Below are 20,013 nucleotides of genomic sequence, written 5' to 3'. Positions count from 1 at the left end.
TGGCGTCGCACGTTAAAAAAATGGGCTGCTTCTCAGCAATATACTTGAGAAGACGTTTGAATCCGTCCAAGGATTCAGCCGATAGATGGCATTTACCACGACGGCCAATTTGAAGTGAAAACTTAAATTCAGCGAAGTTCAAAAGTTCCGAAGTGGTTTTCACAATAAGAGGAACCTTTTTCTTCTTGGCATTAAGCCCGCCAAGTTTATAAGAATTTTTCCTAGATGATGGATCATTATCATCATCCGTGAGCTTATCAAATGTATAGCTGAAATTAATTTCATCAGAAAGGGATTAAGAGATTGCCATTTTCTTTTGCGTTTAGGCGCCATGTCCTTCTCCAACACGACTTCCAAGCAGATTATTTTGAGGAATCTGAAGGATAGAAGAGGAATTTTCCAAATAGATTTTTCCAATTCGATTTCCAAGCAGGATTACCTCGGGTAGGGTTCAAACAAGGAACGAAGAGCAAAAATAATCGAACAAGGTAGAAATTTGGCAGATAATATTGAGCTGTTTAAATTCGTAGTAGCTTTAGGTTAACACTTCCTCCAGCAAAAAGCAAATAGATCGGCACGGCAAGAGAGCACGATGCGGACTGTTTGTTTAATGTTATTCTAACAAAGACGCCGTGATTAGCTCTGTAAAAATACTACATACTATGGTTTACACTCAAAGGTTCGTTGATTGACCGTTGGTATTGAAAACAAAATGTATAATAATAAATTATGGTGAACATGAAAACACAGTGACTCACCATCTCTTGTACCACAAATGATGAAAATCTCATTCTATTTTGATTATTGAAGTGGAGGAAAAAATATCAGGTATGAATCATCGATAATCAATGCTCAACAAGCATCACAGCATCGCTCTTTCTTCAACCAAAACTGGTATGAACAGTGAACACTTTTTGCCAAGCAAGGTACTGATAACCTCTCTGGGTTCCGTTGGGAGTGAGTTCTTTAGAAAAGAATGACGAAGGCAATTGGCTGATAATGACGCGCATGATGAGCGCTACTGAATATATTATAAGCTCGTGTAGCGACGAAACGCGACTCAGTACAGGTTTAAATCTCGACGCGACGGCGATCATCTATCGACCCGGGAAGCAGTGCTTGAACAGTGATGAAGTCAACTGTAAGTCTTTGTTTGGCGATTTTGTTGTTGGTGCTGTCCGCCACTACTTTGGAAGCCCGTCGTAAAAATCGAAAGCGGGACCAAAATGTGCACATTGAAATTTACTACCCTAAAGGATTGATGGTTTGGTACCCGAAGCAACGGGGAATGGTCGGTTTCGGAGTTGAGATTTTCCTCAACCAGAAGTACGAAGATTCAGAGGAGCCCAAATGTGACATTTGTCTGAATACGACGGATGTTTCCTACGGGAAATTCATGATTCACAACGACAATGCCATCATTCGAGCCGGCGATCATCTCATGTACAGGGCAATCAAGCAAAAGATCAACGGGTCAGCCTACGTTGCGAAGAGCAACGAGTTCTATGTGGCAGGTATGTTTTTGTGAACGCTTCGCTGTTTCATCGTGTATCATAGCAAGTACTCTTCTTTTGCAGAGAGCCGTATCTTACCTCAACTGGAAGAATGCTCTTCTCCTATGCCCACAACCAGATCGAGTAATGATCAATCGAACATTGCCATGCTCCAAGACGACGTCACCTTGTTGGAAAACATTGTTTACGATGCGTTCCAGCATTGCAACAACGTCACGCAAACCAGCAAGAATCTGTACTTGAACTTCCGTCCGGTGGAAACTCGTCTCAATTCGAAGGCGCTGTTCGATTACACACTGGATATGCTAAAGGAGATGCTTCCGAAGATCGACTGGGACACGGTACTGGTGAATGCTTTCTACTACGAAGACGGAGTTGGGTTTGAAGTGAAGACTTTGATTGATAAGCTGAAGGCCCTGCAGATGTCCAAGAATCTAGGTGAACATACTGTCACTGATTTGGATGATTTGGATCAGTTCGTGGATGACGAGAGCAATGAAATAAGTTTCCATGATGTACGTAGCAATTATTAATGGTAATCGTAACGTAATGATGCATCCGAAAGAGTACATATAAATCCTAACTGACGATTCGCTTTATCGTTGGTGCAAACTTGAATTTAACATAAGTCGCGGGCAACATAAATTGGCATACATGTTTAAAGCTGAGATTAAAATATCTTATTATTGATTTGTGAATGACATGCTATAATCTGAATGATTTTGATAATAAAGCACGTTTCATGACCATGAGTGAGGCTATCTTTTGAGTCCATTAGATTTTTTTACTTTTTCTTTAGCTCAGTATTATATATTTTTGCTGTCACACTGCATACCGGCGATCCTGAGCTGCTCGGTGGTGCCCATCTTGGCAAAAAAAATCTAAGCATGTAAGGGTTGATACATATATTATGTCACGCTCCAAGGGGAAGGGGAGTCTATAATTTTGTGACAAGCAATGCATTAGGTATAGGAAAAACGTCACGATAGGGGGGGGGTCTAAATTTTTCCTCGATTTAGCGTGACATAATTAATGCATGGGCCCTAAGTTTGATATTCCAAATTTCGTTCAATTTTCAAATCCCAAATCCTAAATGTTTACAAGATCTTGACAATATATTTTTTAGTGTGTGACTTGAGATCAGCTAAAATTAGCCTCTGTACGAGCACCCGCGCCAATGCGTTACTAAAGATATTTAAGCACCCTCCACCATAACGCCATAACCACACCGGGGGCTTCTATTCAAGTGCGGGAAATAGCAATTTGCCTCTCAGTGAAAAAAGGGTTGACAAATATTTATAGTAGCGTCATAGCAACCAACCCAAGCGTTGCTATATGTGAAATGTCAGTTTTGTTTTTCATTTGAAAATTGTTGAAATGATATATGAATAAATTTGAATCTGGGACCACCACGCGCATTCTGCTAGCCACGAACCGTTCATTTGGGAGGTCTGGACCATGCGTAAAAGTGATCAATTCGTAAAATGATCCAAGAGCTCCACGATTTATTTGAAATCACTGCTTCTGAAGCTACATGTATGAATTAGGATCTAGGACTAGCATATGCAATCAGGTAGCGGAGTGATTCTGAACACCCACAAAAGTAGTCAACTCGCATAAAAGATCCTAGAGCTTCGCAATTTTTATTTAAATCTATAGAAAAACAGATCCAATTGACAAAGATCACTCTCACTCACTTTAAACTACATATGGATAATAAAGGCTTTTAATATTTGATTTTAAACTAATTAAAAAAACGAACAGTTACAAACTTACCGGATGAAACCCCTAATTGGAACTGCCTGAAAGTCCTCTGAGCTTCCTTTAAATTCTGTAGCCTTCCTTTAAGATTCTAAGTTTCTTTTTTAAACTTCCCACAATGTTACTGATGTTTTGAAAACTTTATTGAAGCTCATGGCACTTCGTCAAAAATCTCTCATTCTCCCTGCACTTCTTTGGACTTCCAAGAGGTTTTTTTTTCCTGAAGTTCACTAATTTTTCTATTTTTCCTGAAATTTTAATCATATTCATAAAATTCCCTGAAGACTCCGTATTGTTTCTGAAGTATCGCAAAATTCGTGAAATTCTTTGAATATCTCATAATTCCTTTGAACTCCTTGAAAGATCCTGCAATTTTTCTTAAGTTAATGAAACTGATATGAAGATCTCTGCATCTGCGAAGTTCCGCGAACATCTCAAAATGTAATGAAACTACCAAAAAATATTGGAACTTACGCTTACAATTTTCCAAACTTTCCTGGAAGTCTAGACATCTGAATATCTCGAAGTTAAGAAGATATTGGAAGTGACGTTAATATCTTTGATATTCCCTAAAGCTCTCTAATCTAACTTCTTTGAGGTACTTGGAAGTTCTTTAAAATGTTCATTTTCCTCAAGTTACATCTCTGAAATTCTTTTGACTTCCCTAAAGTTCTCTGGATATCCCTAAAACTCTCAGATTTTCTTAAAATTTTCTGCAGTTTCCTGAAGCTATTGTAACATCTTTGAATTTCATAAAGTTTGCCTGCATCTAATCTAATCTAATCTAATCTTATCTAACACCAACACATCTCGCAACACGTCTCGGTCGTCGGTCTCCGGTGTTTGTTTACGAAATTTTAAACTGTTTTTTTTTGTATGTTTTTGTGCACTGTTAATTATTGACAAAGGATTTGTGTATGTCCTGATGTTTGATCCTTCCCATACCAGCGATAGTGAATAGTGACAGTGAACCGTGCCTGACTTTTCACGGTGTTTACTTTGTGACACCAGTCCAGTGACTCGCCTTTGTTGCATTCGCTCATTCACTTACGCTCGAGCTTTTTCGTTCAAAACGCCATCTTTCAACAAACTTCGGAAGCGTACACGTTGACCATACACGAACTTAGCCTACATTTTGGCGCTTCCCAACTACCGTCGTATTGCGGAGGATTGGAACAAAGCAGTTTTCATCGTCGCCACTTAATGGATACATGCCAGGTTTGCCCGCGACCCTCGAACCCGGGTAGGGTAATAACGTGCAGTGGAACGTGTGGCACGACATTCCATCACACTTGCATAGGGCTAACTAAGGTTCAATATGCATCTTGGACCGCGAATGTTGGACTCTATTGGTTCTGCAACGCTTGCCGCTTAAATTTCGAGCCTGCCGTTTACGACCGTGAAAAAACGATTATGAAAGCCCTCCGCGAGCTTTTAATACGAACAGATTCAATGGACACTCGGCTAGGAAATTATGGTGAGAATCTTCGTAAAATCAACAAAACAATCTACGGCAAACAACAACAAACGAAGCAAACACACCAATCAACTTTCCTACACGACCTGGATCAACTTACTCTTGACGACACTTCGGAAGATCCTATCAATCGTTCAAGGTCTTGCGAAGAGACGTCATTCTTCGAGGTACTCGACGAAATCAGCTCCACAATTGCTCAACCAACGGAAAAGTTCGTGATCGGTTCCAACAAGCGGGTGCGGATACTGCCAAGCCAACCGTCCTCAAGTTCCGGACCTGCTGGCAATAATGCATCTCGTTTGAATGGTTCAACGCAATCCACTCCAACTCATGAACCGAAATCTTTGACCGTCGACAATCCGGCTCCCCTCATCAACATCGATCCCCATGACGAAGGCAATGGGTCTCGCATCGACTCTGCAGTAGATAGCACAAGGTCCCGCATACAACCTGGCAGCAATACCAGACCGAGCATCACATCCCTGCGAATCGCAAAGAAAGACCAGAACGTGAACGACATGGTTTCTTTCTACGTGACTCCCTTCGCACCAGAACAAAATGAGAATGACTTGAAGCAGCATGTCCAGGACATCTCTAATGTTGATTCGTCTCAACTCAAAATCATCAAGCTAGTTCCCCGAGGAAAGAGTATGGAAGACCTTTCATTTGTCTCTTTCAAAGTGACCGTTTGCAAAGCAGTATCGGGAGTAGTCGGCGATCCGTGGTATTGGCCTGATGGAATAACAGTCCGCATGTTTCAGCCGAACCAAAAAAATGGACCCTCTGCCCGTCTTCACAAATCATCATAGACCACTCTTTCATCCCAGGACGCATCGTAACAAGCTCTAAGGAAGACCCTCATCCGTCTGACACAGTCGTGCTGCATCCTGAGTCCAACGACCAGCGTCAAAGTCGTCCTGGCCCTGTGTTCAGCTCTGGAGGCGGGGTCTTCCAAGCTGCCCTCTCAGGCAAGTACCATTCCGACATGAACAATTCGTACGTTGAAAATCTTCAATCCCGCAGCTTCAATACCTCCAGTTCAGCACAACGCAGCAATGCGAGCCTAGCGGACAACTGTCATCATCCAACACTCCCAAGAGCCGTGATAACGAGCTCCAATGTTACCAAACAACATCCGGGACGCCTACTTTTCAGTACATTGGAGGACCCCGAGCCCCCCATCACAGTCGAGCACATCCAGCCATCGTTCAGCAGTCGTCCCGGCCCTGTGTTTGGGTCAGGTGAAGGGGTCCTCCAGCCTGCACTGTCAGGCAAGTATCCACTTCTCTCAACTTGTTCCCTGCATAATGGTTCTCCGAGTTTCAGCGAACGTGCAGCATGTGACAATGACGCGATTGCTAGTATTGACGACGATGCCCATTCAACCGATCAGTTTACATCCATCTACTACCAAAACGTAAGAGGCCTGCGTACCAAAACGAACGAGCTGCGATTGCTTCTATCGAGCTGCGACTACGATGTTATCGTGCTAACAGAGACTTGGCTGCGACAAGACATAAAGGATGGAGAACTGTCGTCAAATTATGCAATTTTCAGATGCGATCGTAGTGAACTTACGAGCCAACTATCGAGGGGTGGTGGTGTACTAATCGCCGTCAAAACGAGTCATCAGTGCTGCGCAGTATCAGTGGCCGACTGTGAGCAGCTTGAGCAGACCGTTGTGCGGTTACAACTAAAAAACCGTTCGGTATACGTCTTTGGAATATACCTTCGACCAAATTCCAGTCCTGAAATGTACTCTGCTCACGCCGACGCAATCCGAAAGGTTTGCGATAAACTTCAAGACGATGACGTTGTTCTAGCGTTAGGCGACTATAATCTTCCCGGACTCTGCTGGCGCTTCGATGGCGATATCAATGGTCATTTACCATCAAACGCCTCAACAGAACAAGAACTTGCGCTTACCGAGCCGATATTTGCATGGGGTTTGGTTCAGATCAACTCTTTAGTGAACGTCAATGGCAGGACTCTCGATCTTGCATTCGCTAACGCTCCGGACTATATTGAGCTAATTGACCCTCCAGTTCCGCTCCTGAAAATTGACCCCCATCACAAGCCATTTCTCCTACGACTCGATACTCATTACACTACGAGGAATCACGCCAGCGCTCAAATGGGTGTAACCTATCTAGACTTCAGAAGATGTGACGTAAACCTAGTGAATAACGAACTTTCGGCTGTTGATTGGCTCTCACTGTTGAATCGACCCTCGATAGACGAAACTGTGTCCGTTTTCTATGATAAACTGCACAGGATCTTTGACAAGGTTGTTCCTCGCCGTCACTGCACTTCCAACGCGGTAAACAGAAAACCCTGGTGGACAGGGGAATTACGTCAACAACGCAACAGGCTTCGTAAGGCTCGTAATCGTTTTTTCAGTGTGAGATCAGACGAGAACAAGAACAACCTCCGTAACATCGAAAGCAGCTACAACGAACTCCTTGCATCGACCTATGAAGCATACGTCAACAATCTCCAGTCAAACTTGAAGCAGAACCCCGCATCGTTCTGGAAGTTCGTCAGGGACAGCAAAGCAAACAAACGCATTCCCTGCAATGTCGAATATGAAGGAGTGACAGCTGCAACACCTAGTGAATCTGCAACTCTATTCGCTGACTTTCTCAAAAGTGTGTTCAGTACTTCTCCACCGATTCCTCTTCCCGGAAGTTTCCAGCGAGTGCCATCGTACGACGTGAACCTGCCTACTGTATGTATCTCTCCAGAGGAGGTACTGAAATTATTGAACGACCTGGATGTTTCGAAGGGAGCAGGTGTAGACGGATTGCCTCCTTCCATTATCAAAGCTTGTGCATTAAAACTAGTGACGCCCGTAACCTTGATATTTAACCAATCGCTATCAAAAGGCGAATTTCCAACCATGTGGAAAACTGCTAAAATGGTGCCAATCCACAAAACTGGCAATCTAAATCGAGTAGAAAATTACAGAGGCATTTCGATACTTTGCTGCCTCGGTAAGGTTTTCGAGAAACTGGTGCACCAGTTTTTGTACAATGCATCTAGACCGTTAATATGCGAGTTCCAGCATGGTTTCGTGGAACGGCGATCAACAACGACCAATTTGATGTGCTACACAAACACTCTGTTCCACGAAGTCGAGGCTCGTAGCCAGGTTGACTCAGTCTACGTGGACTTCTCTAAAGCGTTTGACACCGTACCACACATCCATATCACTGAGAAACTTCTGCACATGGGCTTCCCGATTTGGATCATTGAGTGGCTCAAATCTTATCTAACAAATCGCAAAGCTTTTGTTCAAATCGAGACTGAAGAGTCATCAGTTTTCGACGTAACCTCTGGAGTACCTCAAGGAAGTGTGCTAGGACCACTTATTTTCATTCTGTACATCAATGACCTCGGTCTCCGCTTATCGTCTGGCAAATCTTTCTTCGCAGACGATTTTAAACTATTCAGGGTAATTGCATCGGTCTCGGACTGTGCTGCCATACAAAACGACATTGACGAATTGTTGAAATGGTGCGAAGAGAACGGGATGAACGTTAACATAAAAAAATGTAAAGCGATTTCATTCACACGTTGCCGCACTGTGTTGAAATACAGCTATAAGATCGGGCCCTCTGCCCTGGAACGTGTAGATTCTATTCGTGACTTAGGTGTTATATTGGACAGCAAACTGAGATTCAACGAACAAATCTCTACAACAGCTGCAAAGGCCTTTGCTGTCCTAGGATACATTCGACGCCATGCAGCCTTCATCACCGACGCTTATGCTTTGAAGGCGTTATTTTGCTCATTGGTACGAAGCATACTTGAATACGCCGCACCTGTTTGGACACCGTATCAATCTACACTAGCCAGCAAATTAGAACGAGTTCAGAAATACTTCGTTCGGTTTGCTCTCCGCCACCTACCATGGAACAATGAAACACACCTGCCTCCATATACCTCACGCTGCTTATTACTTGACCTGGAAACGCTGTCTGCCAGACGCCTGAAATTGCAGCGTATCTTCATCTTCGACATTCTTACGGATCGCATCGACTGCCCTGCGCTGCGTCAGCTTGTCAACTTCTACGCTCCATCTCGTTCACTTCGAACTCACGCTGCGCTTTACGTACCTCATCACAGAACAAGCTATGGACATAACAACCCTCTGAGTACCTGTATACGTGCTTTCAACACTGTTTATGATCAGTTTGACTTTAACATTAGCAAAAATGTGTTTAGTACTAGAATTAGAAATTTAGATTAAGTTGCAGTCTGAACGAGTATATCGAAGACGAAGGAATAAATAAAATAAATAAATAAATAACACAGCCAGTTCTTGAAAGCATCCTGGAAAATGATGGATATTTATACCTCCATCATTTTTCTTGTCTATTTGATATGTACTTCACATCGAAGATGTGTCACACATATCAAAACGACCAGGCCTACTGTGCAGCATTTAAGGGGCAAGATGATTCAGAAAACATCGGGCCTGTTTAAATCGAAGATTTAAACGCGATGCGACAAAGGGAAAAGGATTATGTAAACTCTATGAACATAAGCAATATTTTTTATTTGAAATATACAATATAGAAATGCATAACGGCGGTGGCCACTACCCGAGTCTTGTCACTATTATCAAGTCATGAAAAGGAACAAGGACTAAAATGTGATCCTTTGATAACTGGAAAATCCTGATTCCCTAGATTGAAATTGTCACGACTAGGGTTCGGTGGTAGATCTTATACCAGTAACGCACCACAAAAAGGTGATCTCCCAACGCTACTGGTTTTAAAAGATAAAAATTTACAAAATGGAACGAGCTCACCAAGTTTAGCCAATTGAACCTGAAGGCTGCTTGACATGTGTTGATGTAGAAGTCCAAATTGTAGACGAAGCTTGACGAAGATCAACATGAACTATTCCGGAACTAATGACGATTGATGGGACGCCTCGTGGAGGTTCTACTTGGCTTCGGAACAGCTTCTCAGCGGCAAATAATAGGGACCTAGAATGAGGAACCAGAAATTGTCTCTTAGGCTTGGTTTTGGCCAGATCAGCAACCGATTATAGATTTAAAGTTTTCCAGAAGTTCACAAACATTTCCAGAAGCTTTTGGAACTTCCCTTTTGTTCCCGTAGTTTGCTTATGAAACTTTCCTGAACTTCTCAGTATTTCTTTTCATTCCTCAGACTCTCTTGAAGTTTACGGAAATTCATTAATGTTCTCGCTATTCTCCTGATGATGTTACTGGAGTTGTCCAGAAATTAATGGAATCGCCCAGAAGATCTTTAAACTTGGAACTTCTGCGTAGCCTTCATAATTTTTTAAAGTTTATTCCCTGAAATTTATTCAATTATCCTTAACTTTTCAGTACTTCTTGATCGTTCCCTCTATTTTACTAAAATAAATGGAGCTGCCATAAAGTTCTCGCAATTCATCTAAAGTCCTAGGATCGTCCCTGAAGATTACACAGTTTTCTTGATATTCATGGAACTACCCCAACATTTTCAGAACTTACCCGAAGTTCACGTTACCTACCCATAGATCTTTAAGCTTAACTGAAGTTTTGCCACTACAGTAAATTTATTGTAATTTTCCTGAATTTAATGGAACTGCCCTGCAGCTCTGGGTTATCACTGAAATATTTTTTTCCTGAAATCAATTAGATTGCCCTTGTCGAAGCTAACTCTTAAAGATCCTTTAATTTCCCAATTTTTTTGCAATCAGACCTTTTTAAAGGTGTGCGCATGTTGGTCCCAGATTCAAATTCATTCATGTAGCATCACAATTCATGTAGCATCAAACAAGCCATAAAAAACCTACCTACAGGGTTTGTTTACGTTTGGAATCAATTTCATACAAGAATGATCAGTAGGCTGATATGACAGCACGTCTCCCCCAGGATATAACCCAATCCAACGTTGCTATTTGGAGGAACCAATCAAAACAAAAAGAAACGTCTCGCGGTCGATTTTGGTTTTTGGTTTTTTCGTAGCAACGCCGGTGGTAGAATGGTAAGTGTGATTACCTCTCACCCCAGCAGGCCTGGGTTCAATCCCAGTCGGCGCCGCCGAGATGTTCTGAGGCATAACATCTCTGATCACGCCTTCCTTCATAAGGGAAGTAAAGCCGTTGATCCCCGGTTCATGAGTTTATGGGTCGTTAGGTAGGGTTCAGGTGTGGGAGCTGCCTCCCTGGCGTCGGTAGCATTGGTGCTCAGCACGCAAAACAAGATCGACGGAAAACAAATCAAGGATTGTTTCGTGTGCAATTCGGCTAGAACTAAAACTGTTCTACAAAATGAGTGCGTCCAAGCCACATGGGTAAAATTTGACCCATCTCGAAAATGAGGCTTTTTGTTAAGCTTGGCTTGATCTATCTCAAGGTTTGATTGTTGGGACAAATGCAGAAAATGTGTAAGGGGGAATCTAAGAGAAATTTATATAAATTTTCACTAAAATCAGCATCCGAACTAATCTGAAACTACGAGTCCCTAGTAGTTTATAAAAGGCTGGTGACATTTACTGCTCAAATGTGTCAGGAAATTTGTCGGATGTATGGTGAAAATAAATGCTCATCAGCAAAGCGGTGGCTCCCCGAAAGATAAGATCTTGAAATTTCACCTAAATTCTCGGAGCTTATCTCAAGTTCTTGGAAGTGTTTTGAATTTTGCTTAAGAATTATGGACTTGAAATATTAAGTATACTCAAATAAATTTAGTGAAGGTCTCAGACAGGCTTGAGAAAAGCCCCGAAAACTTCAGAGAAATTCTATAACCTTCGAAAAAAATTTCAGATGTTCCGAAAATGCCGGGAACTTTGTAGTAGTCTAGGGAGCAGTTCAAAGTTTTAAGATTAGCTCCGATGTCTCCAATAACTCCGGAATAGTTTTAAAAACTTCAGCGAAGTTTGAAAAATTTCCACTCAGTTCCGAAAACGTAAATAAATTTCTAGGGACTTCAGTAGAGTTCTAAAAAATTCAGTGACGTACCAAACACATCAGCAAGCTTCAACACACTTTAACTAAGTTTCTTGAACCTCGGAGACATTCGATGACATAGGAATTCTGAGAAGTTCAAGTTCCTTCGATATGCTCCGAGAGCATCAACAAAGTTTAAATAAGTTAAGCGAAGGTCCAAGAAATTCAGCTGAGTTGCAAAAGCATCAGCAAAGTTCCAAAAAGGTGAACACAGTTTCAAAAACTTGATGGAAATTTCAAATATTTTAGCGAAGTTTCAAAAACTTCTGCAAAGCTTGTATATCATCTAATGATCTCATAATTTAGAGAAAAAAACATTGTTTTATAGCAAGTGAGTGGAAGCAACCCTTTATTCTAAATTCATTATTACAAGGGGTTCGTTATACCCCAACATCAAAAAATCCATGCCGGTCTGAATCTTTTACTTCAAAGCTTATAGTTAAATTTGATCTCGTGAAAATCAGTGTTGATCCAAGACTCTTATTTGGAATTCATCTGTGATTGAGTTTATTTAAATTCAACGATCTCTCTTTAAATTTTCCACATTTGATATTCATTATTCGTTTAGCCAAATGGTCTGAAACCGAATTGGAGTGTCTGTTTGTTTATTAATTAATGTTGGATTACTCGGATTTCCTCTGCACACACCTTTCTCGATAACCACAGTTCCTTACTCAAGGCTACTGAAAATGTTAAAGATTAAGGTGATAAAATTAAATCCTTGATCTCACTATCATTGTCAGTGTAGACTTTTAAGGTCAAAACATCATACAATTAAAATGCTATCGTTTGAGTTCCTCTTCGGTGAGAGTCCGTCCGAAGAGACACAATTAATTTACTTCTAATAGATCGACGAAGAGCGCTATCTTGCATACCAAAACCTCGTGCATCGATGCAAATCGGCTCAGTTCACAAATCGATCTCGACGGGGTGATTATATGCCGAACCAGAAAATAATCAAGTGTGTTTAAACAATAATGAAATCCACTGTTAACCTTTGTTTGGTGATTCTATTGTTGGTGGCAACCACTTTGGAAGCCCGTCACCATCGGGACCACCATCGCAGCCATCGGAAACGGGACCAAAATGTGCACATTGAAATCTACTACCCGAAAGGATTGATGATCTGGTACCCAATGCAACAGGAAATGGCAGGTTTCGGAATTGAGATATTCCTGAACCAGAAGCACAGCCTGGACGCACCTAAATGTGACATTTGCCTCAATACAACGGAAGTTACATACGGGAAATTTATGATTCACAGTGACAATGCTATCATTAGAACTGGCGATCATCTTAAGTACAGAGTGATCAAGCAAATGGTCAACGGATCGGTACACGCTTTGAAGAGCAACGAGTTCTACGTGGCAGGTAAAATTCGATCGGATCGATCAACAGTTCGAAGCATTCCTTGAAAATGAGTTTTTTCTTCTTCAGATTATCGCATTTTACCTCGATTGGAGGGATGTTCTTCTCTTGTGTCCACATCCGGATCGACTAAAGATCAATCAAGCATCGCCGGGCTTGAAGCCGAAGTCAACCTGTTGGAAAACATTGTTTACGATGTTTTTCAACATTGCAACAACGTCACCCAAACCAGTAAGAATCTTTTCCTGCACTCCCGTCCGGAGAAACCACTCCTCGATTTGAAGTCACTTTATAACCATACCCTGCAAGTGCTAAAGAAAACGCTCCCGAGCATAGACTGGAACAAGAAACTGATGCATGCTTTCTACTACGAGAATGGCGTTGGATTTGAAGTGAAGACTTTGATTGACAAGCTGAAGGTCCTGCAGATGTCCAAGAATTTAATACACCCTTATGCCGTTAGTGATATGGATGATTTGGGGCATTTTGATACCGACAACGGAAGTGGGGAGAGTTACCAGCTTAGTGTCGGTGATATAAGAATGTCTAATTAAATATTTTAGAGTGTGATTTTAATGAATTTCAAAATAAATGCTTTTCCTTTTGTAGACCGTGCATCCTTTCTTCATATCAGTTTTTATGACGTCCGTCTAAAAGTGAACTTCGGATATATAGGATCGATGAATCTAACTCAAATGTTAGTAACGTTTACTCAAATTTCCAAAAACATAGGCTGAGTAAAATTTTCTTCGATGTTACTTAAAATATTTTCGAATATGAGGAAAATCGAGCACCAATTGGTATACTCGTAGAATTGATTAAAATTTTCCACAATTTTCTTTATAATCAAGCAGGTATTAGAGAAAAAAAATTTACTCAGTATTGACCTGGTTTTCGCGATTTTTTTCAAATATGCGTTGGATTCAACAACTATGTAGACGATTAATACTGAAATATTCAAACACACAGCCAATCAGATCATCCATAGTTTGAATTCAGTTAACTCATAATCGCAAAAAGTGCAGCAACTCAGTGATGAGTAAATTTGCCTCGTGTTTTCCTGTGGACGACCTCAAATAACTGTCGAAAAATGACGAAAATTGACGAAAATTTGACTCAGTCTAGGAGTAGTTCCAATACGCTGAGAAAATCCAATCTTCACTTTTTCTCATATTCGGATTTTTTTTTCCTGGAAAAACATGAGGAAAATTTACTCATCGCTGAGTTCCTGTACTTTTAGCGATTTATGAGTAAACTAAATTTGGGTTGATCTCATTGGCCTTGAAGTGTTGTTTAAAAAAAATGATTTCTTATAATACGTTCAGACTACAGAGTTTTAACATGTTATAGCGCTATCTTGACAGCGTTTTAACGGTCGTTCAGACCAATTTCAATTCGGCAAAAGTGGATTGACGTAAAAGAGACTGGAAAAAAGCCGTAGAAAAAACTTCTCTACGAATCCTGATGAATGTGGGCGTCTTAGTGGAATACCTGTATAACGAGAGAGAGAAGGATTAGTATTTTCCATTTAATTCCACTACTTTATTTGCTTATCCTTGACAGATACGCGTATTTCGTCTACAATGTGCAGACTTCTTCAGTGTCTTGTACTAATACTAGTCGAGTATTAGTACAAGACACTGAAGAAGTCTGCACATTGTAGACGAAATACGCGTATCTGTCAAGGATAAGCAAATAAAGTAGTGGAATTAAATGGAAAATACTAATCCTTCTCTCTCTCATTATATTCTCTACGAATACAATAATATACTGAGTTGAACCTCTATCAGTTTTTCTCATATTAGTGAAGTTTTTCCAGGAAAAACTCGGAAAATTCATCTCATTTTTGGGTAAATCCGAAGTTATGTCGACTCGACTCAATATTGAGTTGATCAGAATGACCGTGATAAAATTACCACCACCAGATGATGAATAAAGTGGTTTGCGTCTGTGCTACATTGATTCCGATTACTTTCACTAGAGAACGCATCGCTTATAAAGCGTTCATCACAGAATGCTTAAACAACGCTTAACCCTTATTGGTGGTTCAGTGTCTGCACTGCAAAACAAACGAATGCACGGCCAATGAAAGCAACTCAAAATTGAGTTAAATTTGATTTAAAAATTTGTCTACACGGCGAATGAGAACAACCCAAATTTGAGTTTAGTTTACTCATAAATCACATAAATGGCCTCTTGTTTTTCCAGGTTTGTCCAGGAGCATTTTCCCGAATATGATAAAAGGAAAGATTGGATTCACTTAGTCTATTGGTACTACTCCTAGAATGAGTAAAGTTTTCGTAAATTTTCCTCATTTTCTGGCAGATTTTGGAGGTTTTCCTCATTAAACCGTGAGGGAAATTTACTCATCGCTGTGTACCTGCACTTTTTGCGATTATGAGTGAACTAAACTCAAATTTGGCTCGTTCTCATTCGCCGTGTATACCTACCCAGGAAATGTTCATGATTTGCGCAAGTCATCAGAACTCTGCAGAACTTCAAAATTACGGAATTATCGTTATTGCTGAAACTGAAAAAAAAACATCGCTAGTGGGTTTTAGTTTTCTACTAACGAAAATCCTCCCATGAACATTTTAGATTTATTTTATAAAACTTGTAATAATACTAAGAGCTCCATCACAACTTCCTGGTAACTGCTATGAGATTGTTTTCCAGTTTATCTTAATTTGCCAGAAATTCGATCTTACCACATTCAATAATATGGAAGCACACCGGAATTAATTTCAGACCTTAAATCTTTTATTTTTCCGAAAATCCATGGATTTTTTTTTTCAATGCTAGACATTTCCATTACACCAATATGGCCACTGAGTTGTTGGCAGGACAGAAAGCAATGATGTTTTCGACAATAAATCTAATTTCTCTTCATCATGCCAGCAATAAATCTACTTGGTCGAGGCATTACCGTTTGAACTCCACTATAAAACTAATATTTTTAAATAATGTTCTCGGATGGCATTTTTAATAAGATTCACGGGGTAGTCAGACAGACTAGCCATCCACTGGGTTGTCAAAGATAACACCTGAAGAGCAGGCTGCCGCGATAGGACAACATTTCGTCAGCTCCCACAATCTTGGACAAAACATCACCAGCCCTCACGAAGCTGAGGTTGATGACAATGTAACCAATCTTCACCAGGTTCCTAACATCTTTCCCGAGGAATCCGAGATAACGGCTGACGAACTGTTGGCTTGTATCAAAACTTCAAAAAAAAAATAGGCCCCAGGTTTCGACAACATCCTGAATCTGGAGCTCAAGCACTTGAGTTCCAGATTCTACAACCATCTGGCACTGATTTTCAATAAGTGCCTCCGACTTGGCTACTTCCCATCATGCTGGAAGTTAGCTAAAGTCATCCCTATACGGAAACCTGGGAAGGATCCTTTCTCTCCTTCAAGTTACCGTTCCATCAGCCTCTAATCAGGGTTAACCAAGCTATTCGAAAGGGCAGTTTTACAGCCGGCTTCTAACATCTGCCGAAGAAAACAACATCTTACTCGAGGAGCAGTTTGGTTTTCGAAAAGGTCGATCAACCGTCCACCAACTGACCGGAGTAACAAACATTCTTAAACGGAACAAGGCTGTTTTAAAAACATCTGCTATGGCATTATTAGACGTAGAAAAAGTGTTTGACAATGTCTGGCATGATGGTCTGGTGTACAAGTTGCATACGGTCTTCCGATCTTCCTCATGAAGAACATATGAAAATCTGCCTTAACGGCACAGTGGTGGAGTAGTCCAAAGAGGCAGTCTACCTTGGACTAACACTCGACAGCAAGCTGATTTTCAGGCAGCATGTTGACAAAACAAAAACAACATAATAAGGTTTAGCGGGCTTGATAAGGTCGTTGTACCCGCTAATTAATAGGATATCCACCCTATCCCTGAAAAACAAACTTGCTGTCTACAAGCAAATAATCCTTCCCGTCAAAGAGTACGGGTTGCCAATCTGGGAGAGTTGCGCACATTCTTATCACCTCAAACTACAAAGGATCCAGAACAAGATCCTGAGGATCCTCAACAGTCCACCGCGTACTAGAAATTCTGAGGACCACCGCCTGACTGCTACCATCAAAAGGTTCAGAGATTGCTGCATGTGATCCGATCAATAGATCATTAGGGTTCTGGCACGTTAGGCTAGGCACGTTAGGTTAAGTAGAGAGAATATCAAATTGTCTAATTAAAATCAACAAATCTAGATAGAGCTGGAATTAGGGCCTAACAGCTTTTGTAAACAATGACTTCTATCGATGATCCCTAGAAATTCAAGGCTCACCCACGCAAACCAACATCCTCATCAGGTGGGGAAAAACTTCCCCTATCCCATGGATATGTTGGTCTGCGTGGGCGTGCCTTGAGTTCCTAGAAATCATCGATAGAAGTCATTGTTTACAAAAGCTGTTTCGCCCTAATTCCAGCTCTACACAGTTCGAAAAAGTAGTGTAAATTTCTGTCACTATGATGCACATAAATGGAGCGTCACATATCATACAAATTCACAATACAGATTGTGTAAATTTATGAGTCATTTAATGAAATATTATAAATATTGTATGCAACCATCCATCTTTGCAAGCAATATTTCTTGCAAGTTGCTGGTTTACGTGAAAAGGAAGTTTACATGCTTCAATTTCAGCATGCATGGATATTTACATCACCATTAAAATTCATAATTTTTTGGTGTGTATCTAGAAATATGCTTTCCTTAAGATGAAGGGCTTTCGGGCTAAATCAGTTGAAATGTACAATCATTGTAAATCACAAGACAATAAGTAAATAAACAATCATTTTAGTAGTAGGGTTGTCAATCGGTTGGCACCAGACGAGAAGAAAAATAATACAAGATGTCCGATAACTCCTTCAATGCAAATTCGTCCAGGACTGTTTAGAGACGCAGTTTGGCGAATGTTCAATCTTCCTCATCGTTAGGCCAGCAAAACGGTGGTGTGGTAGACTCTCTAAAGCTGCCTCCATGACATCCGCAGAAAACACAGGAGAACTTGTTTCTTGGCTGGAGCTACTTGCGGAAAGTTCCGGCTGAAGCAATGTTGATGAAATACTTCTGTACATTTCACTTAAAAGTGCCATAATCTTACCTTACCTTACCAATCAGATCAAGGCCTTGTTGTCCTCTGCTGTCCGAAGAAGTCGTGTCCACTCTACTCGATCCATGGCCAAACTTCGCCAGCCTCGTAGTAATGTTCTGTCCAGTTAGAATCCGGAATCACTTATTGTGTTGCAGCGGCACGGAAAGTGACCGCTGCAAGAATTATTTTGCAGCGGTTTGTTTACCTAGGTGCCCATTTTCTGTGGTATAATTTTCACGGCCCATCGAGAAATTTTGGGCAATAATGAAGCGAAAGCTTAAGAAAAGTGGAAAAACGGCTCGGGACGCGATTCAGATGACCAAAATGTGAAACAAATGTGCGAAAGAAGTTGACTCCGGAGGTGTGTAGCGTTTGATGGGAGGAATAAAGAAGAAAGTGCGAATTCATTAGAAACGAAGAGAAATAATTTGTATTGATATTTTTTTCTAAAAGTATAGTGAATTACCTTTGTTTTGATGTATTAACCTTATTTGTACGTCAATCCGTTACCGAGATACAGATGATTTTATTATTCCGGATTCTAAATGGACATAGCTTTATGCCAAGGGTCCGCAGGACACCTTATACTTGGTCGACCCACTTTCCCCACTGCGCGCCTCTTCTACTTGTTCCTGTTGGGTCACTTTCTAGAACCATTTTCACTGGGTCGCCGTGCGGCATCCTTACGACGTGCCCAGCCTACCGTAGTCGCCCAATTTTTGCAATGTGGACGATGGATGGTTCTCCCAGCAGCAGGTGCAATTCGTGATTCATTCGCCTCCTCCAAGTTTCGTCATTCATCTGCACTCGACCGTAGATGGTACGCAACACCTTCCGTTAGAAAACACCAAGGGCGTGTTGGTCCCACGAGCATAGTCCAGGTCTCGTGGCCGTAGAGGACCACCAGTCTAATCAGCGTCTTGTAGACAGCCAACTTCGTGTGGCGGCGAATTTATTCGACCGGAGCGTCCTCTTGAGTCCAAAGTAGGCACAATTTTCTGTCATAATGCGTCTTTGAATTTCTCTGCTGGTATCATTTTTGGTGGTCACGAGTGATCCCAAATACACGAACTCATCGACCACCTCGATTTCTTCACCATCAATTTGCGTTGCACTTGATGGCAAGTCCAATCTGCCTAGCTTCAGCCTTTAGTCTGATGTACGTTTCTGCCATCGTCTCAAAGTCCCGTGTCATGATGTCGATGTCATCGGCGAAACCAAGAAGCTGGATGGACTTCCTGAAGAACGAGCCACTCGTGTCTATCCCAGCTCTTCTGATCACACCTTCTAACGCGATGTTGAATAACAGACACGGAAGTCCATCACCTTACCGTAACCCCCTTCGAGATTCAACGGAACTCGAGAGTATCCCCGATACTCGAACAACGCACATCACTAGATCCATCGTCGCCTTGACCAATCGGCTTAGTTTAACCGGAAATCCGTACTCGTGCATACTCTGCCATAGCTGATCTCAATCGATTGTGTCGTATGTGGATTTGAAATCGATGAACAAATGATGTGTGGCCACGTTGTATTCGCGGCATTTCTGCAGAACCTGCAAAATCGCGAAAATTTGGTCCTTGGTGGTGCGGGCACCCATGAATCCCACCTGGTATTGCCCCACGAACTCACTTGCTAATGGTGACAGGCGGCGGCATAGAATTTGGAAGAGTACCTTATAGGCGGCGCTCAGCAGTGTGTTTGCAGCAATCCAACTTGTCGCCCTTTTTGTAGATTGGGCATACGACACCTTCCATCCACTCCTCCGGTAATATCTCCTCCTCCCAAATCTTGGCAATTACCCAGTGCAGC

General features: G+C 41.4%; 2 protein-coding genes across 2 annotated transcripts; both read left to right on the top strand.

Moving 5' to 3' along the window:
- The first annotated feature begins 1,046 nt into the window (after nt 1-1,046).
- LOC135707844 (uncharacterized) lies at nt 1,047-2,241 on the top strand. The gene is made up of 2 exons (XM_065229758.1): nt 1,047-1,514; nt 1,578-2,241. Exons 1-2 carry the CDS (start codon nt 1,130-1,132, stop codon nt 2,045-2,047), a joined length of 855 nt encoding a protein of 284 aa, XP_065085830.1. The 5' UTR covers nt 1,047-1,129; the 3' UTR covers nt 2,048-2,241.
- A 10,189-nt stretch (nt 2,242-12,430) lies between these two features.
- On the top strand, nt 12,431-13,679 carry LOC135707843 (uncharacterized). Its single transcript, XM_065229757.1, has 2 exons — nt 12,431-13,092; nt 13,159-13,679. Exons 1-2 carry the CDS (start codon nt 12,699-12,701, stop codon nt 13,641-13,643), a joined length of 879 nt encoding a protein of 292 aa, XP_065085829.1. The 5' UTR covers nt 12,431-12,698; the 3' UTR covers nt 13,644-13,679.
- The last annotated feature ends 6,334 nt before the right edge of the window (nt 13,680-20,013 follow it).

The sequence above is a fragment of the Ochlerotatus camptorhynchus genome, unplaced genomic scaffold (assembly GCF_037179485.1).
Source record: "Ochlerotatus camptorhynchus isolate MF236.1 unplaced genomic scaffold, CSIRO-AGI_Acam_v1.1 ptg000320l, whole genome shotgun sequence".
In the NCBI taxonomy this organism is placed as follows: domain Eukaryota; kingdom Metazoa; phylum Arthropoda; class Insecta; order Diptera; family Culicidae; genus Ochlerotatus; species Ochlerotatus camptorhynchus.
The sequence above is the reverse complement of the archived record's forward strand: the minus strand, read 5'-3'. Positions and strand labels throughout refer to the sequence as shown.